General features: G+C 47.1%; 1 protein-coding gene and 1 pseudogene across 1 annotated transcript; both read right to left on the bottom strand.

The window, feature by feature from the left end:
* Nucleotides 1-3,636: 3,636 nt before the first annotated feature.
* LOC125507123 (heavy metal-associated isoprenylated plant protein 41-like) lies at nucleotides 3,637-23,121 on the bottom strand. The gene is made up of 5 exons (XM_087524171.1): nucleotides 22,935-23,121; nucleotides 22,589-22,787; nucleotides 22,349-22,470; nucleotides 18,355-18,359; nucleotides 3,637-3,768 (listed from the first exon to the last, which is right to left on the bottom strand). Exons 1-5 carry the CDS (start codon nucleotides 23,119-23,121, stop codon nucleotides 3,637-3,639), a joined length of 645 nt encoding a protein of 214 aa, XP_087380297.1.
* On the bottom strand, nucleotides 7,901-8,953 carry LOC147971914 (uncharacterized; annotated as a pseudogene).
* Nucleotides 23,122-25,118: the final 1,997 nt, after the last annotated feature.

Raw genomic sequence — 25,118 nt, 5'->3', positions numbered from 1 at the left:
ATTAAAAATATTCTCTATTTTTTGAATTGCTATTTTGCTTTTGATCGAAACGATGTTCCATATTTTTTTTGATATCATAACCATATTTATTCATATTCATGTACAAAATGTGTCATGCAACTGATCGGAGATCAACTATAAAGTTAAAAAGATTTACCTAATATTTATTCTAAAATTTGTACTCTGAATTAAAATTGATTCAAATGATGTTCCATATTTTGTTTTAATATCGTAAACTTTATTCATATTCATGTACAAAATGTGTCATGCAACTGACCGGAGATCAACTTTAAAGTTAAAAAGATTTACCTAATATTTATTCTAAAATTTGTACTCTGAATTAAAATTGATTCAAATGATGTTCCATATTTTGTTTTGATATCGTAAACATATGTTTAGTCAGGTACAAAATTATTTTGAGACAATTAATTCAAACTTGCTAGATTTCTTTGAGATGCTTCATGAAATGTCTGAACCTGAACTTATTCATAAACTTACATTTAATGTTAGACCACATTATCCTTAAATTTGATGCTAACTGTGTAGCAGGGCAGTTCCTTGACCAGACCAATTGTGGATCATATGAACCAGTGTTTTCACCGTTGCAAAACACATGCGTTGTGCTAGGGAGCATGGGTGTGGTGATGGTGCATGCACCAAGTGCAGTTGAGAAAATAACTCACCATCATTACAAGTTCGCAAAATTACAAGTCGGCACAAGAAGGGGCTGTTGAAACATCATGTTCAGGTATGATGATCAAGCTCATCGCCTTGGGATTGATCATGTTTGTTATGAATATGCGCACAACAAGACCACCATGAACAATGATGGCGAAGGGAAAGAAGTGGTAATACAGATGGGTCAGTAGGGAAATGTAAGGATTTGTTTCTCCCGTTGCAACGTACGGACATTTTTGCTTGTATATTATTATGATTATAATATATATATATATATATAATATAATAAAGTATGGATTGACTTCGTGGGTTCACCGTCACAATACGCTTATTCTCATGATTTTACGCTTTCACTTTGAATTAAAAACATATGCGAGGTGGTACTCAATTTTGTTTTCTTTCATCCGCCAGAGTCGATCGATCTGTTTATAATCCACGTCCTGGGCTATTTTTCCGGCCCATCCAGCCCAACCGTGCAAAAATAATAATAGTTGCGCGCAAAATCAAGCTTGCAACCTCGTGCCCAACAATCTTTGACACAACCAACTAAGTTAGCTCCATCTGTGCTATAAGGAAAGTTCATTCAGGTTTCAAATAGTCCCACATCGCTCCCTCCAAACCAAACTTCGTAATTTAAAAGGATCTTCGAGTTTCCTCAGAATCAAGGAGCAGTTTCCGGAATCAATAAGGAAGGAAATAAATTGCCCAATAAGGAAGGAAAAGAGGAAGAAATAATGATGGAAAGAGAGGGAAAAGAAAGGAAAGAGTGGATAGGTAAATAAGGAAGCAAATGGAGAAGGAAAGAGGGAAGAGCAGATAAGCAAATGGAATTGAATTAATAGAAGGAAAAACAGAGAGGGATTTCGGTCTTGAAGAAGGAAAGAGGGAAGAAAATGAAATTGAATCCAAGAAGGAAAGACGGATTTCGGTATTGAAAAAAAATGGACAGGTGGTGGTCTGTTTCTCGTAAAAGTACATCCTAATTGGCCGGACGTGCTCGCTATGCACAACTATGGCCACCGGCTCCATCATCCCTTTTCCTTCCACCTAATCATGAAAGTTTTTAATTAGAAACCATTTAGGTCATAATGAGATATCTTTTTAGTTCTTTTAGAAACTGATTTCAAATATTTTTATGAAAAACCAATTCGTGTAGAACTTGGAGCAGAGCGAGCGATCCGTCTACAGCTCAGAGTAGAACATAGGATTTGGAGGAGAGCGAGCGATCCGTCTATAACTCGGAGTAGAACAAAGGACTTGGAGCAGAGCGATATCGATGTAAGCTTTCAGGTTCAGCTTCGATCTAGAAACGCCGCTCACTTTCAAGCTAATGAAATTTAGCTTTCTTTGAAATATGAAAATATGGTATTGCTGCTTTTCTTTACAGAAAAGTTTAGATTCCTCTTGTCATGCCTATTAGTAAGGTTGTGAATTTCTTAGTGTCGACTATATAAAAACAATAGTTTGACATATGTGAGCAATCTTAACTATCCAGATGTCTAAACAGTAATCAATGATATATCTAGCACGTGCTATGTCATGTTTCATGTTCCCAACTACCATTTTGAATAACTCAACTATCAATCGGTCCATTGTTATTGTCATCAGCAACATGTCTCCCGTGACCCAGTTTGTCGACCTTGCCACCCCTGATTCATAACAACATGCACTTGCTCTGTACAAAAGCACATACATCCCCGAGCTTCGACCTTGCCACCCTTGATTAATTGTAAATGAAGACCAACAATGCTATATGATGTGCATAGGATCCTAAAGGCAGTTTGACATGCTATCTAAGGAAGAATAGGATCATATGTCTCCGAGCCTTGATTCACATCCCGTTGCAACGATTTATGTGCAAAACAGTCCTTGCACTTTTAGGTATTAAACCCGCAATCCACATATAAGTAAAATAACGATTCATTAGAAAAAAACATCAGCCGCAGGTCCCTTCCTTATCCTGACCTCTCGATCGCCGCCCTCCCTTCAAAAAATGCTCCCCCCCACACACACACCTCTCACCGACCTCCAGCGGAGCTCTTGCGCCCAACCTCCCAACCCTGTCCTCACGCCTCCCACCCCAACCTCCGACGCGCCCCTGCGCTATGCACTGCGTTCAAGCCCCTGTTCTGGCCGGTCTCCTCCATGAGCACCTCCCACCCCAACCTTCGCCGTGTCGCCTATCACGCCCCATCACCGGTGTCTTCCCTCGGCATGCAGGAGAGCGCCAACACACAGCGAAGGGAACATCTGAGGTTTCGATGGTGGGGGCGCGAGCTCGGTCGCGGTTGCGTTCATCCACCTCGCCAGCAGAGCAGCGCAAGGTCGGAGGCGTACCCCGTTTAGCATGGTTGTGGCTGATGTGTGCAACTTCTAGGAAGAGGTCATGGGGGAGTGGAGGCCGCGCCAGCGAGGCGTTCCCACCTACCACCCCGACCTTCGGCGCCGGCGGAACCCCTCCCGCCCCGACGTTCGGCGGCGCTGCGAAAATGGAGCCCAAACTACTGCTTCTCTCCTTCTCCTTCTCCTTTTTTCTCCGTTCTCCTCCCGAAACTTGCAGCAGAAGTTAAGTCGCGTCAGAAAGTCTCTGTTGTGTCCTGCTATAATATTTTATAGCACTCCTTCCTTTTCTGATGAGCACTAATATTTTGATGTTTAATCTTATTATAGATGTTTATTAAATTTGAATATAAAAACTGATGCACAGTGGCACATGCAGCTGGTTGTGCCTTTTTTTTGCCCGATGCAACGCACGGGCATTTGTACTAGTAATTCATAAAATACGTACTCCATGGAAGTCTACAAGGAGTAGTAATCTACACAGTGATGGGTCGACGTCTCATGAGCATGCACGCGATGTCCATGGAAGTCGGTCGCAGTACATGCGATAGGACGGTCAAGCAGTGTCACAAGGTGCTCGTAAAAGGCCCAATTTACGGCGGCGCCAGTGAGGGAAATTTAGCGAGGCCAGCGCTGGAACTTCAAAGTGCAGCCGTTGCGTAGAGGGAATTCCTCGTCGCACCTGTCACCGTCGCCTCTCTTTTGGTTGTACCCAGGGTAATCCTCTTTACGGAAGGCGACCATCTCAAACTTGAGAAGCGTGTTTTGAATCAGACAAACGATCAATCTTGGCGATGGTTACAGGGGGGTTTATATCTCCCTTGGAGAGACACGACGGTCCAGAGGAGGGATGCGTCGGTTCCAGGGAGACGGCGACGGTTCGAGAGAGAGAGAGCAACCGTGCGCTCGATGGACAAGGGGAGATTCCCTTAATTACAGATTATTTTTAATCTTAACACTCCCCCTAATCTACGCTTGACCATGTAGAATCATCTTCACAACTCTCTAGGAAGCTCTATCATCTCAAAGGATTCTTCTTCAAAAGTTCTTCATGAAATCCATGATGAGATCCTGAAACACACACTCACAAAGAAAGATAGTGTAATGTGATGTTGAACAAGAGTGTCTCAAGAAGAGACTCCCCCTGACGTTTGCAAGTCCCGAAGTCTTCTCATACCAATTCCATGAACATATTTTTGGAACGTTGAATTTGGTAGAGACTTGGTAAATAAATCAGCAAGGTTGTCGCATGATTTGACTTGTAGAATGTTTATTTCCCCGCTTTTCTGAAGATTATGGGGGAAAAACCATTTAGGAGAAATATGCTTGGTGATATCGCTCTTGATGTATCCTGTTTGCATCTGTGCAACACAGGCCGCATTATCTTCATAGATAATGGTAGGTGATTTTATCGAACCAATTCCACATGACTGTTGTATGTGGTTTATCATTCTGCGAAGCCATACACATTCGCATGTCGCTTCAAATAATGAAATTATTTCAGAATGATTGGTAGATGTTGCCACCAGAGTCTGCTTTGAAGACTTCCATGATATAGCAGTACCACCATGTAGGAACACAAAACCGGTTTGAGATCTGGCATTGTGGGGATCAGACAAATAACCGGCATCTGCATATCCAATCATACCAGAGTCCAGATTTCTCTGGAACTGGTAAAATAGGGCAAGATCCTTTGTGCCTTGGAGATATCGAAAGATATTCTTTACTCCAGACCAATGACGTTTAGTGGGAGCTGCGCTATGTCTAGCAAGTAGATTTACTGCAAATGCAATATCAGGTCTTGTGCAATTTGCAAGATACATAAGCGCTCCAATGGCACTGAGGTATGGAACTCCAGATCCCAACACCTCTTCTCCATCATCCCTCGGTCTGAACGGATCTTTCTCTACGTCTAGAGATCGAACCACCATAGGAGTTTTAGATGGATAGGATTTGTCCATATTGAATTTTTCCAATATTTTCTGGATATAGGCAGCTTGGTGTACCATGATACCTGAGGGAAGGTGCTCAAGTTGAATACCTAAGAAAAATTTGGTTTTACCCAAATCCTTCATCTCAAATTCCATCTTTAGGTGATTGCGTGCTTCATCAATGTCTGGTGTGCTGCCAATGATGTTGAGATCATCAACATACACGGAAATGATGCAAAATCCCGTCGAGGACTTCTTGATGAAAACACATGGGCAATCAGCACTATTGGAGTAACCTTTCTGAAGAAGGAACTCACTGAGTCGGTTGTACCACATCCGCCCCGACTGCCTTAAGCCATATAATGACTTATTCAGCTTTACACAATACATGTTGCGTTTTGCATTTTCATTCGGGACAGAGATTCCATCAGGAACCTTCATATATATGTCCGAATCTAGTGACCCGTAAAGATATGCGGTCACGACGTCCATCAACTGCATAGATAGACGATTTTGCACTGCCAAAGATATAAGATATCGGAAAGTGGTTGCACTCATTACTGGAGAGTATGTTTCAGTGAAATCAATGCCGGGTTTCTGCGTGAAACCTTGTGCTACGAGCCTTGCTTTGTATCTCACCACCTCATTGTTCTCATTCCGTTTCCGGAGAAAAACCCATTTGAATCCCACAGGGAAAACACTGGGAGGTGTCGGTATTGCTTCAGTGAATACCTTTCTTTTGTTAAGCGAGGCAATTTCTGCTTGGATTGCATCCTTCCATTTAGGCCAGTCGGAGCGCTTTTGGCACTCTACGATAGACCTTGGATCATGATCGGTGAGAAGGGTATCTGCAATCTTTTCAGCAAAATATATGTCGACAGTCGTAGTCTTACGGTCAAATGATTCTCCAGAATCAACATAGTTGATAGAAATTTCCTGCACCCCTAGTGACTCTTCGTGATTTCCCAATACGATTGAGTCTGGGTGTTCCGATGTCCCAGCTAGAGTGTGCAAGCCGGAGCTGGGTTGTGGAGGTTGCCCTTCCACTGGGTGTATACTACCCATCAGGTGTTTGTCAACGTTGAGCTGACTTGCATTTACCGTCTTTGAGGAATTTCTCCTCTCTCTCCTTTGCTGCTTGCGAGAAGCAGGATCTGGGCCAGAGGCCATACTACTCCCCCTCTTTTTGGGAACGGGGAGTTGAGTGGTTTTAGTTGGTACCTCCACTCTTTCAGGCACGTTTCTGGCTGGATTCAAGGATTTACTTACACCTTTTAGATCAGTAAATGAATCTGGCAGATTATTTGCAAGATGTTGCAAATTAATAATCTTCCGAACTTGAAGTTCGGTCTCTTGGGTACATGGATCAGAGGATGAAATGGCATGAGCATTCCAATCAATTTCCGGGCATTCTTTCTGGTACTTGAAATCTCCCCCTAATGCCGGAAAATGTTCCTCGTTAAATATACAATCAGCGTGACGGGCTGTGAACAGATCCCCAGTCAGGGGTTCCAGGTACTTGATAATCGACGGTGATTTGTACCCCACATAGATCCCCAATTTCCTGTGTGGGCCCATAGATGTCCGCTGAGGTGGTGAGATCGGGATGTATGCAGCACATCCGAACTTACGCAGATGGGAAATACTTGGAGGATTTCCACGTATCAATTCCAGAGGGGAAGAACTGTGATATGCAGTTGGCCTCAATTGTATCAAGTCAGCAGCGTGTAAAACGGCATGACCCCAACAAGAGGTTGGCAAGTTGCAATTCGTCAACAAAGGTCTTGCAATGAGTTTAATGCTCTTAATCAATGCTTCAGCCAAACCATTTTGTGTATGGACATATGGAACAGAGTGCTGAACTTCAATCCCCAAAGCCATGCAATAATCATTGAAAGCATGTGAGGAGAATTCTGCAGCATTGTCCATTCGAATTGTCTTAATTCGATTTTCAGGATAATGGGCTTGCAACTTAATGGCTTGCCTCATTATCTTGGCAAATGCATGGTTCCGTGTGGATAGAAGACACACGTGTGACCATCGTGTAGATGCATCAATCAGAACCATGAAATACCTGAAAGGTCCAGATAATGGCTGAATGGGACCACAAATGTCTCCCTGAATACGTTCAAGGAACTGAAGTGGTTCAGCTTGTATTTTGAGATGCGAGGGCTTCAAAATTAGCTTTCCCATGGCACAAGATGTGCACACAAAATCAGAAGATTGAGGAAATTTTGACTCAAGCAAATTATGACCAATGGAATTGCTGGTAATTTTTCTCATCATCCCGATTCCGGGATGGCCTAGGCGATCATGCCAGGTTTGGAATGCATTAACATTCTGAAAAATTACTTTGTACGCAACATGTTCTACGAGTTTGATGTACGTATAGTACAAACCGGACGATAGAGAAGGAATTTTCTCATGTACTTTTTTGCCATATCCGTGATCTTTGGTAAAGAGTAGATACTCCTCTTTGTTGTCTTCATGGGTTTCAATGTGAAAACCATTTTTACGGATATCTCGATAACTGATCAGGGTACGTGAAGAATCGGGATACAGTAAAGCATCCTCAATTGTCACATGTGTACCACTTGGGAGGGTGAAAATGGCACGTCCAGTACCAACAATCACAGTATCACGTCCAGCGATAGTTAGAATATCTCCATTCGTCTTTTTCAGAGTTTGGAAGTATTTCATCTCCCTCAGTATGGACTTTGTGGCACCACTGTCCACAAGGCACAATTCCTCTTCCATCGGATTGTCCCCATAGAGAACTATATAAAACAAAGAATTTTCAATAAGAAAACCTCATGGTAATACATAGTATACAATCTTTATTATATCAAACATGCTGATACAATACAATATAAAGACAACAACAAACTTATGTTCTTATTACAATCATCACAAATGGACATAAATTAGTAGATCACTAGGAGATTGAGGGACTAGTCGAAGTCGCCAAACACGTTGTTTGCGGTGTACTCAATCAACGTGTTCTCCATTTCAGCAGGATCCTCAGGCAGATAAGGAATCATGGCGTTGCTCGGTCCAGGAGGGACATCGTGCGAATCACCGGCTCCTTGTGCGCTATGCGGATGAAGGTTGAAGTTGGCTTCAAACCTTTTCCCTTAAGGTGCTTTGCGTCCCTGAGATTGCTGGTACGGCATAACCAGATGCTTGGGCATTGTGCACTTTTCAGTAGAATGCGTGTAGCATCCACACTTGTTGCAAAGCTTAGATTTATCGAACCTGGGCTTTGAAGTGCCTTTTCCCTTGCCTGGGTTTCTGGATCTTCTGTTCCCATTTCGCTTTCGCTTATGCTCGAAATTGGATTGTTTACCTCGAAAGGTACCATTAAACTTTTGTCTATTCCCGATATTCATATGAACTTCAGGTAAAGGTTGTGCCCCAACTGGGCGCTGAGAGCCATTCTTAGCAAGTAGCTCATCATGCTTTTCAGCCTGAAGTAACATGTGAATAAGCTCTGAATAGACAGTGAAGTTACGAGCACGGTATTGTTGTTGGAGTATCCTATCTGAAGGGAGCATAGTAGACAAAGTCTTTTATATCTTTCCCCCCTCAGTAGGTTCCTTCTCACAAAAGCGCATTTTGGAATATATCTTATGAACAGCATGATTGTACTCACCGATGGATTTGAAATCCTGGAGACGGAGATGAGTCCAATCATGGAGTGCTTCTGGCAGGACTACTGCCTTCTGCTGTTCATACCTCGTTTTGAGGGCCAGAAACAGAGTACTAGGAGATTCCTCCTGTAAATACTCAGACTTGAGATCTGGATGAATATGATGCCTTATGATGAATAAAGCAGCATAGTTCTGCTGTTCTGTCAGCGGCGTGGCTCCAGTCGGAAGAGGAGTCTCAGGGGGCTGGATTGCACGCGCAATCCCACGGGACGCAAGACTGATCTTGATGTCCATAGCCCATGTAGGATAGTTGTGGCCATTGAGGGCAAGCTCCTCAAACTCTTTGGTAGTCATCTTTGCCTACATGAGGAACCAGAGATAATTAATTTACAGGTTGTAAATTAAAAACCATCATGGTTCTGTAATAAGAACGCAAAAAATTGATGCTCAAGTGAAAAGACTTGAAAAAATATCTCAACCTCAATTGTGTAAACATAACACATTGAAGATCACTTAGATCTCACAGTAATGGGCTACATTGCCATTACCTTGTGTATGCTACAATTCATAAATAAGGAGGGAGAAAAATTCAAAAAATTGCAAGTTTGGTATGCGAGAGAAGATGATCTCGATCGCAAAGACATGTTCAAGAGAACTTGATATGTGGTAAACACATGGAACATGTCATTTTTCCCGAATGAAATCCGGTACTTTATTTATATGCAATCCATTACATAATATAAACACACCTACTAATAATTACACAAGTCCTAACATAGAATAAATCTAAAACAGGACTATAGTGTAAGTAGTAGTTAATCTAAGTACTAAACAGTACTAAAAATAGTCTAAAACTGTACTAATACAATAATTAGTACTAATATTAATCAAACAGAGAGAGAAAAAATCAATCAAGGGAGCAGGCCGGTCGCCTGGGCCTGGGCTGCAACAGCCAGCCGAAGCCGGCCCACAGCCATCCCACCGCATCAGAGAGGAGGCGAGGGGATGAGGCGGTTGTGGATAAGGGTCAAGCCCTGACCTGAACCACCATTCTATCCCCTTCACCACTCGATCCCCTCCACCGCGCGGGGAGCTGCAGCCACCGCCGATGTGAGCAAGCGCCGGCGCCTCCCCTTGCATCTCCGATGGTCACCGGCGCAGCCCTGTCGAGCACTCCTCGTCCGAAGAAGAGGCGACGACGGGTTGATGGCGAGCCCCTTCTGGCGCAGCGCTGGAGAGGCCGAGGGTCGCCGGAGCCCACGAGCCGGTGCGGCGGCCGGGACGGCAGTCGATGGCGGCGACGGTGCGTCCGAAGAGTCGGCCAAAGCGCCTCTCCACGCGGCTGCTCAAGCCCGCGGTGGTTACCAGTGGTGGCGTTCGGTGGCGTCGGCGCCCTCCATCCCGACCCCGAGGCGGACGACCCCGGAGGCGCCGGTCGGCGCGGAGACGAAGGCGAGCGCCTCCTCCTCGTTCACCACCGAGCACATCGGCACTGGGGCATAGCCAGGCGGGCCTCGGCTCGAGCCAGCAACCATGGCGTCAGGTGTCGGCGTCGATGGCGGGATCCAAGCAGCCGGCGGAGGAGGGGGTGGAGGCGGAGAACCAGGGGGTGGTGCAGGCGCGGCTGCATCCCTGTGCACCATGGAGGCGCTCGGGCCTGCCAGAAGCCAGGGGTCGAACCCCATGGGCGCCTGGCCACGGACGCAAGGAGCATGTGACGCCCCCGATTTAATCGTACACTAATCATACACGCAAACGTGTACGATCAAGATCAGGGACTCACGGGAAGATATCACAACACAACTCTACAAATAAAATAAGTCATACAAGCATCATATTACAAGCCAGGGGCCTCGATGGCTCGAATACAAGAGCTCGATCATAGACGAGTCAGCGGAAGCAACAATATCTGAGTACAGACATAAGTTAAACAAGTTTGCCTTAAGAAGGCTAGCACAAACTGGGATACAGATCGAAAGAGGCGCATGCCTCCTGCCTGGGATCCTCCTAAACTACTCCTGGTCGTCATCAGCGGGTAGCACGTAGTAGTAGGCACCTCCGGTGTAGTAGGAGTCGTCATCGACGGTGGCATTTGGCTCCTGGACTCCAGCATCTGGTTGCGACAACCAGGTAGAAGGGAAAGGGGAAAAGAGGGAGAAAAGCAACCGTGAGTACTCATCCAAAGTACTCGCAAGCAAGGAGCTACGCTACATATGCATGGGTATATGTGTAAAGGCCATATCGGTGGACTGAACTGCAGAATGCCAGAATAAGAGGGGGATAGCTAGTCTTATCGAAGACTACGCTTCTGGCAGCCTCCGTCTTGCAGCATATAGAAGAGAGTAGACTGAAGACCTCCAAGTAGCATCGTATAGCATAATCCTAACCGATGATCCTCCCCTCGTCGCCCTGTGAGAGAGCGATCACCGGTTGTATCTGGCACTTGGAAGGGTGTGTTTTATTAAGTATCCGGTTCTAGTTGTCATAAGGTCAAGGTACAACTCCAAGTCATCCTGTTACCGAAGATCACGGCTATTCGAATAGATTAACTTCCCTGCAGGGGTGCACCACATACCCCAACACGCTCGATCCCATTTGGCCGGACACACTTTCCTGGGTCATGCCCGTCCTCGGAAGATCAACACGTCGCAGCCCCACCTAGACCAACAGAGAGGTCAGCACGCCGGTCTAAACCTAAGCGCCCAGGGGTCTGGGCCCATCGCCCTTAGCACACCTGCATGTTGCGAACGCGGCCGAAAGCAGACCTAGCCTAGTGGCCTTCCAGTCCAATCCGGTGCGCGCCACTCAGTCGCTGACGTCACGAAGGCTTCGGCTGATACCACGACGTCGGGATACCCATAACTACTCCCGCGTAGATGGTTAGTGCGTATAGACCAAATGGCCAGACTCAGTTCAAATACCCAGATCTCGTTAAGCGTGTTAAGTATCCGCGAACGCCGACCAGGGCCAGGCCCACCTCTCTCCTAGGTGGTCGGAACCTGCCCTGCCGCTCCGCCTCAAAACTCCACTCGCGGGTGCTCCTCAAGCCGACCCGTCTTTAGTCACCACATGTATCATGTATAAAGTATATAGTATATACCCGTGATCAACTCCCGAGTGATCACGGCCCGATAGTATAGCATGGCAGACGGACAAGGATGTAGGGCCACTGATGATAAACTAGCATCCTATACTAAGCATTAGGATTGCAGGTAAAAGTAACAGCAGTAGTAGCAAGGACAGGCTATGCATCAGTATAGGATTAACGGGAAGCAGTAACATGCTACACTACTCTAATGCAAGCAGTATAAAGAAGAGTAGGCGATATCTGGTGATCAAAGGGGGGGCTTGCCTGGTTGCTCTGGCAAGAGAGAGGGATCGTCAACTCCGTAGTCGTACTAGGTAGCAGCGGCGTCGGTCCCGGTGTCTAGCGAGAGAAGAGGGGGGAGAAACAATAAATATTTAAGCAAACAGATGCATAGCGATGCATGACATGACAAGTATCGGTGCTAGGGGTGCCCTATCGCGGTATGAGGTGGTACCGGTGAAGGGGGGAAAACATCCGGGAAAGTATCCCCGGTGTTTCGCGTTTTCGGACAGATGAAACAGAGGGGGAAAGTTGCGTGTTCGCTATGCTAGGGATACGTGGCGGATAAACGGGCTGCGTATTCAAATTCGTCTCGTCGTTCTGAGCAACTTTCATGTATAAAGTATTTTCATCTGACTTACGGATTATTTTATATAATTTTTCAAAGTTTTAATGATATTCTGAAATTATTATTAATTCGAAATTAATTGAATAAATGCTATGTGCACCCAGCACAGGGTACACAAAAGTGTACCCAGGGGATGACACGTGGGCCAAGGGGGACCTAGTTGACCAGTCAAGGTTTGACTGGTCAACAGGCGATAGGGCCCCCTGTCATTGACTCACTAGTAAACTAACAATTTTAGTTAGACTAATTAAGCAGTTAGCAGGTTAATTAACATGATTATTTAGGTTAATTAATCCTTTAATTAATTAATTTAATAATTTTATTTATTATTTATTTTAATTCCTTTTCTCTCTTTTTTTTTGTTCTCAGGGTGGGCCCCGTTCGGTCAGTGGCCTAGGGCCATAGCGGGCGTGCGGTTGCCCGCGATGCAGTTACGGGCGCCCCGTGCGGGGTCGAGCCCGTCCGGGGGGGGCGAGGCAACCAGGACACGGCGGGGTGTCGCCGGCGAGCGGTGGGGTGTCGGGGTTGGCCGCCGGCGCGGCGGTGGCCTGCGGGGCTAGAGGCGGAGGCGGGGCACGGGACGAGCAGAGGCGGCGCGGTTCAGGTGACGGCGCGGGCAAGCCGATGAAGAAGTAGGGGAGGCGCGCGTCGGGGCGAGCAGCGGCGCGGGAGCAGCGCAGGCACGGCCCGGCACGGTTGGCGAGGGAGACCGCAGCCGGGGCGAGGCGAGCGTGGCGGGGCACGCAGCGGTGAGCGGGGCGATGCGGAGTGGTGCAGGCGTGCGCGGGCGCGTGCGTGCGTGAGCGGCGGACGAGGCCATGGCCAATGCGGCGACGGCGAAAACGGCGAGGGTGGGCGCGCGCGGAGGACGGGGGCCGGCTGGTGGGCGCAACGCGCGGGCGTGAGGGGAGAGGGCGCGACCACGGCAGAGATAGGAGGGAGGGGGGCTCACAGAGGAGGAGTAGGGCACGGGCAGCGTGGGTCGAGGGGGGGTGACGGGGACGACGTCGGCGGAGCGGGTGCAGGCCGGTGGGGAAGGGCGCCGGCGAGGTCCGGGCGGCGTGGTCCGGACGAGGTCCACCTGCGACGCGGCGACGGGGAAGCCGGCTGCCGTCAGGGGGGAAGAGGCGAGGTCGGGGGGTCGCACTGGGCGGCGGGCTCGGGTGCCCCCGATCTAAATCGGGGGGGCGAGGAGCGAGGGGAGTGGGGAGGTTGGTCCCCGATCCAGATCGGATCGGGAGAGGGAGTGGCGACGTGGGGTGACGGGGGTGGTTTGGGTTTCGGGGGTAATGGATAAGGGGAGGGGGGTGGCCGGCCGGCTAGGCCTGGTGGGTGAATTGGGCCGGCCCGTTGAGTCTGTAGGCCCGGGGGGGGGGGTCTTTCTCCCTTTGCTTGTTTTTCTTTTTTTGCTTGTTTCTTTCTTTTATTTATTTTTTTCTTTTCTGTTTTAGTTAGTTTAGGTCATTTAGGTATTTTATAAAAATGTGTTTGCTGCACTATAATTACTTATGTCATTTTTGGCACAGCCCGAACATTTTAGTTTAATATTTTGAAAAAAAATTGTCGTTTGACTTATTTAGGATTTAAATTTGAAACGGTTTCGAATTAACATTAGATTAACTACAGTGACAGAGGTGATGTGTCACCATTAACGTGAGATTACTGTAGCATGATTATCCGGGCGTCACAATTCTCCTCCACTACAAGAAATCTCGTCCCGAGATTTAGGAGCAGTTGTAAGGTGGAAGGGATATGGTCACGAAATTCTAACGATTCTTCTCGGTCCTAGTTGCTCTGCTCGAAGAGGTCGGTCCATTACATTGATGTCTTCATTTCCCTGCTTCAGGTCATCATCATGGAGTTGTCGTCCTTCCTTCAGGATCTTCACCATATTTACGAAATGGTAAGAAGGGAAAACTCTATAAGGACGGATTCTAACAAGATCGAGCATCAGACGGTTAACTCGGTGGAAGAAGCATAAGTATCTCCCGAATTGGAACTTAAGAAGATATCGAGAGAAATGTAAGAAGGTACCATGAGAATTTTCAAACGGATAGGCAAGCGTTCGATGCCTAATCAGAAGGTGAAAGGGGTTTAGAGCAATGTGAACAAGTATTGCGTATGATACCAGAATATATCACTAGGACGGTGGCCCGTGAATTACATACGAGGCCACACACGAGGAATAACTTTAGGAACAGGGGGTGTACAGGAGAGTCGGTTTCGATTCTGTGGAACTGTGGGTTATGGGCCCACCATGTGGTTAAAAGTAGGAAGGTCGGCGACATCCTGCACGATCTTGTAAGCAAGGCATGTCAGAGGATAGTCTGTCGGTCATGTCGGCAACACATCAGTACCAAGGGCGGGGGACGAAGAGAACCATCTTCCTGCTCGTTGAACGAGGCGGACCAGTAGGCAAGATTCTCGTCCATCGGTGGTTACCGAAATGTCATCAACAAAAGTAACAGGGTCTTTCTAACAGAGTGGTACAATTGCTTATACCATATAGATCATAAGCAGGTTTAAACAAACCAATGTAAAGGAAAAATGATTATCAGGTTTAAACAGAACAATGGAAAGGAAAATGTGTTTAAACACATATTTCAAGGGCATATTCTTCCCAAGGACAAGCAGAACATATTATCCATGACAGGATATAATGTAGAAAATTCTTTAGGTAAGGGGAGAAAAATTTCATGACATTACCCATACAACGGTGTTTGGATAATGGACAAAGAAAATTTAGCATTGTGCTTCAAATGCTCCTATTGTAAAATCGGAGTACTATAGACATGCTTCGAGATAGCATTGACATGGTCTCCAGGCAAAGGTCATACTTTGGATACCCAAAGGATCCATCAGGACAGCTCATAGAATAAGTCTTCCAATTTCCTCATGGCAGAATGGCTAATCTTGCTAAAATGGAAACTACAACAATAGGTCCTCCGGCCAGGTGTGCTAGGCACGACATCACCTTACAGGGTCATATAAAGACCAATGTTATACTCTTGGAAATTTGTTCTAACCATCATATCTGACCGAGATTCAGATCTGATCGGTGTTAGGAAACCTCAGACTCAAGATGCCTGAGAAGAAAAGGTGCAAGACAAATTGACGAGACGACATTGTAAGATTCTCGGGAATTGAACTGTGGAAGCAAGTTCCGAATCATGAGTTCATTATTAAATCAAGGATAGAATGAGGAGGTGGCTGATGGAATCAGCGACAATTCATCAAGATTAACAAAAGATGGATTTCCACAATTAAGTGAACAAGGAGATAACATTTGTCAGATCAAATGATATAAGGAAGTATGCTCACGGAAAACATACACAATTAAACATTGGTTGAAAGGTGCGCCCAAAATATGGGTTGGGTTGCACGACCAATGTCAGAATGGTGATTCAATAATCAATAGTCTAAGAACGAACGGCCGACCATTAACTTCAAGGCAATAGGGTTGCTAGAAGTGCAGAATCCAATCAACACCGTTCACTTGTTGGTACCCAGGTTGGAATCAACGCGAGGACCAAGAAAGAATGGTGATGATGAGAAGTATCACTATACCAAGAATTCTTAAGAGGTGGTGAAATTATCACAACATTCTTGACATAAAAGATGGTAATACTCCAAGGTAAAGGAGAACAAATGCTGGATAGCAAGGATCTCAAGGTATAACACAAAACACGAACAAGTTTGTGTTGAACGGAAGGCAATCGAGGGGTCGATGATAACACAAATCATCGAGGGCAACGATGGTATTTCTCATCAGGAATTCAATTGATATCCTTGAGGAGCTCGAAATGTTGATGATGATCATGACAATTTCTGTCGAGAGGTTTCATGGAGATGTAATCGGTCGGCGATGACATCAAGTCAAACGAATGATGAAGCGAAAGGTTATTGGAACCATGGGTACGACACAAACTTGAAATCAAGTTTGTTGTTTGAGGTGAAACAATAAGACAAGGAAGATCGATGTAATCTTAGCTCATCATCGAAAGTGGTGCTCCGAGATTAAGGACCAGGTAGCACAGTTAAAATTTAGCACGATAATGATAAAGTTGATCAGGCTAGGAATGACTTGAAGGATTATTAAACTCGTAAGCAACAAGAATTACTTAGAGTTATTGAATCAGAGTGCGGAATCGATTCACTTATCGGTGTTCTCGAGTGACTAATATCTTAGAACCTGGGGGAATCCGAGATCGGTGAGAAACAATACTAGATGAAGTCTCGCAGGAAGCAACACAGTACTCGAGATACCAGAGGTTAATACTCAAGGAAGATCAAAAATAGAGGCTGCAGAGATGTATCGATCAACAAAAGACAAGTGCTTTAACTTGTCTGAGAAATGGAATCAAGGAGAAAATGTGGTCGGGATCATGATTGCAAATGATCAATACATAGGTACCAGATGATGTCATATCAAGGAAATAGTTAATATTGCAAGAAGCTTCTATGATAGGATCTACATCGTGTCCATGGGCATGAACACAAAGTTCAAGGTCGACTCCCACTTCTTTAATGCATAACCTTTCATTTACTTCTCGTCTTCAACAAAGTTGTGGTGTTGACAATTTTATCCGTCATAACACCAGTAGAGTATGACCCATAGTACGTTCCGGGTTCACACAGATTAGAAAAAAAAACATATGTTCAACCCGTCAGGGTATCGTGGAAACATATACCACAAGCTTCAATAGTAAATACCACAAGCTTGAAAGCAGAGCATGGTTGGTCAATCAGAGGATAGGATTTACCAATGGAGAAAGAACTTCCAAAGGGATTGAATATGAAGGACGCTATCGGATAAAATCCAACAAAGGATCCGGTGGTCCTCAAAGGATCTGATGTGAGCATCGGTACTCAACCAGAATAGGAAAGAATGCAAATGCAACAGGTTGTGGAATCATCTGAATAATTCGAAGCTTAAATGCAAAGGTATTATGATTCCAAATCGAAGGATCAGAAGCAGATGCATCTGATCAAGGATGGATAAGTTGAATAGACTTAGGGGCACAATCGACGGCAATTTGATTGGTCGAGAACTAGCTCCTATTCAAAATGACGTCTGAGCCGGATGGTTGAATTCTAGGATCTGATTGAGAATTGCGAGCATTCGCAACAAATTGAATCAACGGACTCAAAATGATAATGACAAGAGATGCCAATAAGATTACGAGACTTATGGGATTAACCATAATGCAAGCAAGCAAGAATTTCAAGGGCAAGAGGATGCTCAAGAATTTTGGAAGATCGAATGGTATTTCGAAGTCTTTTGCGAAACACATGAACAACTGGGAATGAGCGGATACTCGATAAGTGCGAGGAATTATCCGTAGGGGTATTCAGGTGACAAGGAATAGCAAGGCGGTAAGCTCAAGGAGTATCGAAACAACGACGAGTATTTCGGGGTATCTTATAATAACAAGATCAACTATGGATGAATGTAAGAATAACAACTGCAAGTAGTTATCCATAAGGGTTGACGGTGGAAGGGGAATTGCAAACGCGATGAACACAAGTTCTCGGGTTAACAGCGGAGAGTATCTTCAGGGTCTTCACGTGCAGCAGACGATCATCAGTAATAAGGGGCTCTCCGGGTGAAAGTGATAACGAGATCCTAATGTTAGATTTAGAAAAATTCATTTAACCCGAATAGAAAAGAGTTCAGAATCCCGGAGTAAAGATCGAGGAGTAAAAGATTCTAATACCACCCAAATGGCGACGTGGGCCCGTAAGGCACACAGCCAAGTTAGTAAAAGTTTTTGTAATGTCTAGACTCAACTTCGGCCAAGGAGTGTGGAAAGGGGGTTCCTACAGGCAGTTGGCTCTGATACCAACTTGTGACGCCCCCGATTTAATCGTACACTAATCATACACGCAAACGTGTACGATCAAGATCAGGGACTCACGGGAAGATATCACAACACAACTCTACAAATAAAATAAGTCATACAAGCATCATATTACAAGCCAGGGGCCTCGAGGGCTCGAATACAAGAGCTCGATCATAGACGAGTCAGCGGAAGCAACAATATCTGAGTACAGACATAAGTTAAACAAGTTTGCCTTAAGAAGGCTAGCACAAACTGGGATACAGATCGAAAGAGGCGCAGGCCTCCTGCCTGGGATCCTCCTAAACTACTCCTGGTCGTCATCAGCGGGTAGCACGTAGTAGTAGGCACCTCCGGTGTAGTAGGAGTCGTCATCGACGGTGGCATCTGGCTCCTGGACTCCAGCATCTGGTTGCGACAACCAGGTAGAAGGGAAAGGGGAAAAGAGGGAGAAAAGCAACCGTGAGTACTCATCCAAAGTACTCGCAAGCAAGGAGCTACGCTACATATGCATGGGTATATGTGTAAAGGCCATATCGGTGGACTGAACTGCAGAATGCCAGAATAAGAGGGGGATAGCTAGTCTTATCGAAGACTACGCTTCTGGCAGCCTCCGTCTTGCAGCATATAGAAGAGAGTAGACTGAAGACCTCCAAGTAGCATCGTATAGCATAATCCTAACCGATGATCCTCCCCTCGTCGCCCTGTGAGAGAGCGATCACCGGTTGTATCTGGCACCTGGAAGGGTGTGTTTTATTAAGTATCCGGTTCTAGTTGTCATAAGGTCAAGGTACAACTCCAAGTCATCCTGTTACCGAAGATCACGGCTATTCGAATAGATTAACTTCCCTGCAGGGGTGCACCACATACCCCAACACGCTTGATCCCATTTGGCCGGACACACTTTCCTGGGTCATGCCGGGCCTCGGAAGATCAACACGTCGCAGCCCCACCTAGACCAACAGAGAGGTCAGCACGCCGGTCTAAACCTAAGCGCCCAGGGGTCTGGGCCCATCGCCCTTAGCACACCTGCATGTTGCGAACACGGCCGAAAGCAGACCTAGCCTAGTGGCCTTCCAGTCCAATCCGGTGCGCGCCACTCAGTCGCTGACGTCACGAAGGCTTCGGCTGATACCACGACGCCGGGATACCCATAACTACTCCCGCGTAGATGGTTAGTGCGTATAGACCAAATGGCCAGACTCAGATCAAATACCCAGATCTCGTTAAGCGTGTTAAGTATCCGCGAACGCCGACCAGGGCCAGGCCCACCTCTCTCCTAGGTGGTCGGAACCTGCCCTGCCGCTCCGCCTCAAAACTCCACTCGCGGGTGCTCCTCAAGCCGACCCGTCTTTAGTCACCACATGTATCATGTATAAAGTATATAGTATATACCCGTGATCAACTCCCGAGTGATCACGGCCCGATAGTATAGCATGGCAGACGGACAAGGATGTTGGCCACTGATGATAAACTAGCATCCTATACTAAGCATTAGGATTGCAGGTAAAAGTAACAGCAGTAGTAGCAAGGACAGGCTATGCATCAGTATAGGATTAACGGGAAGCAGTAACATGCTACACTACTCTAATGCAAGCAGTATAAAGAAGAGTAGGCGATATCTGGTGATCAAAGGGGGGGCTTGCCTGGTTGCTCTAGCAAGAGAGAGGGATCGTCAACTCCGTAGTCGTACTGGGTAGCAGCGGCGTCGGTCCCGGTGTCTAGCGAGAGAAGAGGGGGGAGAAACAATAAATATTTAAGCAAACAGATGCATAGCGATGCATGACATGACAAGTATCGGTGCTAGGGGTGCCCTATCGCGGTATGAGGTGGTACCGGTGAAGGGGGGAAAACATCCGGGAAAGTATCCCCGGTGTTTCGCGTTTTCGGACAGATGAAACAGAGGAGGAAAGTTGCGTGTTCGCTATGCTAGGGATGCGTGGCGGATAAACGGGCTGCGTATTCAAATTCGTCTCGTCGTTCTGAGCAACTTTCATGTATAAAGTATTTTCATCTAACTTACGGATTATTTTATATAATTTTTCAAAGTTTTAATGATATTCTGAAATTATTATTAATTCGAAATTAATTGAATAAATGCTATGTGCAACCAGCACAGGGTACACAAAAGTGTACCCAGGGGATGACACGTGGGCCAAGGGGGACCTAGTTGACCAGTCAAGGTTTGACTGGTCAACAGGCGGTAGGGCCCCCTGTCATTGACTCACTAGTAAACTAACAATTTTAGTTAGACTAATTAAGCAGTTAGCAGGTTAATTAACATGATTAATTAGGTTAATTAATCCTTTAATTAATTAATTTAATAATTTTATTTATTATTTATTTTAATTCCTTTTCTCTCTTTTTTTTTGTTCTCAGGGTGGGCCCCGTTCGGTCAGTGGCCTAGGGCCATAGCGGGCGTGCGGTTGCCCGCGATGCGATTACGGGCGCCCCGTGCGGGGTCGAGCCCGTCCGGGGGGGGGAGGCAACCAGGACACGGCGGGGTGTCGCCGGCGAGCGGTGGGGTGCCGGGGTTGGCCGCCGGCGCGGCGGTGGCCTGCGGGGCTAGAGGCGGAGGCGGGGCACGGGACGAGCAGAGGCGGCGCGGTTCAGGTGACGGCGCGGGCAAGCCGATGAAGAAGTAGGGGAGGCGCGCGCCGGGGCGAGCAGCGGCGCGGGAGCAGCGCAGGCACGGCCCGGCACGGTTGGCGAGGGAGACCGCAGCCGGGGCGAGGCGAGCGTGGCTGGGCACGCAGCGGTGAGCGGGGCGATGCGGAGTGGTGCAGGCGTGCGCGGGCGCGTGCGTGCGTGAGCGGCGGACGAGGCCATGGCCAATGCGGCGACGGCGAAAACGGCGAGGGTGGGCGCGCGCGGAGGACGGGGGCCGGCTGGTGGGCGCAACCCGCGGGCGTGAGGGGAGAGGGCGCGACCATGGCAGAGATAGGAGGGAGGGGGGCTCACAGAGGAGGAGTAGGGCACGGGTAGCGTGGGTCGAGGGGGGTGACGGGGACGACGTCGGCGGAGCGGGTGCAGGCCGGTGGGGAAGGGCGCCGGCGAGGTCCGGGCGGCGTGGTCCGGACGAGGTCCACCTGCGACGCGGCGACGGGGAAGCCGGCTGCCGTCAGGGGGGAAGAGGCGAGGTCGGGGGGTCGCGCTGGGGCGGCGGGCTCGGGTGCCCCCGATCCAAATCGGGGGGGCGAGGTGCGAGGGGAGTGGGGAGGTTGGTCCCCGATCCAGATCGGATCGGGAGAGGGAGTGGCGACGTGGGGCGACGGGGGTGGTTAGGGTTTCGGGGGTAATGGATAAGGGGAGGGGGGTGGCCGGCCGGCTAGGCCTGGTGGGTGAATTGGGCCGGCCCGTTGGGTCTGTAGGCCCGGGGGGGGTCTTTCTCCCTTTGCTTGTTTTTCTTTTTTTGCTTGTTTCTTTCTTTTATTTATTTTTTTTCTTTTCTGTTTTAGTTAGTTTAGGTCATTTAGGTATTTTATAAAAATGTGTTTGATGCACTATAATTACCTATGTCATTTTTGGCATAGCCCGAACATTTTAGTTTAATATTTTGAAAAAAAAATTGTCGTTTGACTTATTTAGGATTTAAATTTGAAACGGTTTCGAATTAACATTAGATTAACTACAGTGACAGAGGTGATGTGTCACCATTAACGTGAGATTACTGTAGCATGATTATCCGGGCGTCACAGAGCACCGCCGTGGGCGTGTCCAGGGGCGAAGGGAGCACCGCCGGGGGCGCGTCCAGTGGCGTCGTGGCGGCCTGATGCACCACGTCCAGCTGCGCGGTGGCGGCCGAACTGGCGGATGGCATGCATCCGACGACAGTAGCGACGGAAACCACCCACACCATGATGGCGACGACGGTAGCGGCGACCATCCTCGCGGATTAGGCGAAGGAAGAAAAGGGTGAGGTCTGTCATCTCACCGTCGGCGAACCTCTCTTCCTCTGTTGTTTCGCTCGTTGGTAGTTCTAGCATGCTGATAACGTGTTTTGAATCAGACAAACGATCAATCTTGGCGATGGTTACAGGGGGGGTTTATATCTCCCTTGAAGAGACACGACGGTCCAGAGGAGGGATGCGTCGGTTCCAGGGAGACGGTGACGGTTCGAGAGAGAGAGAGCAACCGTGCGCTCGATGGACAAGGGGAGATTTCCCTAATTACAGATTATTTTTAATCTTAACAAAGCGAAAACTCAAGGGCGAGACCCTCGATTTCCCATCTGTCGTATGGCTGCCCCATCTTGTGGCTGACGTGTATCTCGCCCAGGGGACGGAAGAACCTTTGCACCAGCAGCCGATGGGCGCTGCAACGACACAGGAGAATGTCAGCTATACGAAGTGTCCAGACAAATAATGGGAAAGAAATAGACAAGTGAAGAAGATGGCCATATTATTATGTATCGAGAGAGTGAGCATGCCTACTTGATCATATGCACCTGATTCTCCTTCCCTATGAACCCGGCGTGAGGAAAATTGAAGACTATTCGGTCGAACCGTCTAGACATGAGATCGGTGCGTTTCTTCATCTTCTTCACACTGACACCATGTAGCACCGTGGCGCCCAGTCTCTTCAGCTCCGCTACGTTTGATTCCGCTTTGATGTACATGCTGATCAGATGAACTGTACCGTCCCCAAGATGATTGCCAAACGGCCGAGAAAATAGATAAGTATACAACGATCAAGTCACAACTCACAAATTAAGGCACGCAAGTAATCATCGATCATTATCACCCTTTTATGCAGGAGAAAGCGGAAAGTGTGTCGAACCGTAGGAGTCGAAGGACGTGGCGACGAGTTTCTCCCCGGAGCCAAAGGCGGTGGCGAGCGCCAGCGAGAAGGAGAGGTCGCCGTCGCCGACGACCAGGATGCTCTGCGCCGACGAGTAGTGCCCCAGCCGCTTGACCGCCTTCTCATCCTCCCTCGCCTCCACGGGGATCGTCACCAGCTTCACCATCGGCACCGCCGTCTCACTTCCCAAGAGAAAACGAGGCCAGAGCTACGTGCAGTGTGTGTGGCGAAGCGTCTGGACTGGCGTCCAGTTGGATTGGACCGAACGGTCCCGGCGAGGGGCTAGGCTTTTTTGAATTAGATGGCGGGGAGACGAATGGCTAGCAGCATCCTGCATGGGGCGCCTTGGCCCTTGGGGTTCTGATCATCCACTACGTGCGATCTCTTGTGGTGGGTTCTCCAAGTCCGCGATCATGCTGGGAATCTGAAACGCGACGGGATATATACATGCATGCATCAATGTTTTATTTAGGGTGAACTGTTTTGAAATGCTAATTTGGCAGAAGTTTGTCACATTGATGCGTGCTTTCAACAGAACCATTAATCAATTATCATTAACGGAATGGAATGCAACGTTTGCTTCCTAACAAAATTGAACAGTTTGGAGTGTTCGGTAGGCAGGTTACTAGAGATGAGATGTTCTTCGAATATTTGATGGCCACAAGTTTATTTCTGCTGTGACTGGGAGTAAGAGTGATTCACTAGCTTTTCTCTCGGGCTTTATATATGAAAGACCAGAAGGCGCCTTTTGAACAAGAGCTTTGCTACACGTATGATGGTTACGGGATGATGGGATTACATGGTGTCATGGCAGTTTCTAATTGGTCATTAGTAGATGCACGGGCCCACCTCCATTAAAATAGGTTGGGGGGGGGGGGGGGGAGGGCATGTTTAGAACAATAATGCTACACCTACGTAGACTTACGTTCTCCTCCTACGTAACCTTCCTAACAAACCTCTCCACCCCCCTAATTATAAGTGGGTGGGCCCCCACTCCCCTAATTCGTCCAATAGAAAACTGCTACGCACATCATTACGTTAATCACATAAAACTATTTACGTAGGTGTAGCATCTTCCATGTTTAGAATGTTTGAAAGGAGCCTAAATAACCCCTGTAAAAACAATGCACGGCATGAGGGGGTACGTGGTTCGCTTTCTATTTTCGAATCAATCTGCAAAGAGGAAGCCAACAACAACAAAACATGCGAGGGAATAAACCACCCCACGAAGCTGTGTAAAGGCATCTCCAGTGCCGATCCATAAATTCCTTCGGTATATGTCTGCTTTTATGTCCGGACGTGGTTCGCGGATATGAAACGGGAGAAAGTCACACTAGTAGAAAACATGCCCAAGCAGGAGCACACGTCAGCAGCTGGCAGGAGCAGGGGTTTTTATTTTTTTGAAAGGGGAGGGGGGTAGGGGGTTTTGGAGGGTTAATTTAGGGGTTTCTTATATTGTGTTAGCTAGCTAATAGAGAGAAGTGACCTCTCTTATCTTCGTGCTTGGTCGACTTTAGCTACTATACATATAGAGAGAACTCGACACGCTAGCTAGTAAGCAAATGAAAGAACCATTAATTACACAAGATCGTCATGAACATATACAGAGAGGAGTGCACCTCTCTTTCTCCAAGAGATTTGTCAAACAACAAGTTTTCGTATATCTATCCGACGCTACTAGCTACATATATACAATATAAGATCTCTTGCAATCCCTAACATCTGATGTCTATATCAATTTACATATGGTATTCTTCGGCTTTATTGATGACGTGGTCAAAAAAGAATCCTGCCAATTCCTCTTGAATTGCTCGTATGTGATCTTGTGGTAGGAGTTCATCCCGCATCTGCCAGATCTAAATTGAAGAATAGGGTCAATACATGTATATGAATGAAATTGAACACAAATGATGGTAATAAAATAAAATTATGAATATTTTTGCTTATGCACTTCATATTGTTTTCTAGAGTAGCCCCGCTTATTAGAGGTCGTCGCGTTGTAGATGGACTCGCAAACATTGTATCCACAAAAATCATTCCCGGATTCCTGCCACAAACACTTTACGAGAAATAGAGGTCAATCAAACTGATAAGCAAGCATGCTAAATGGTATTGATGAAAGTAGCTAGAATCAATGGAAGATGCGCGGAACTAGGTAGTAGT

This window comes from Triticum urartu, chromosome 5A (assembly GCF_056163025.1).
Source record: "Triticum urartu cultivar PI428250 chromosome 5A, HENAU_Tu73, whole genome shotgun sequence".
Lineage (NCBI taxonomy): Eukaryota > Viridiplantae > Streptophyta > Magnoliopsida > Poales > Poaceae > Triticum > Triticum urartu.
This window is presented reverse-complemented; position numbering and strand designations above follow the sequence as displayed.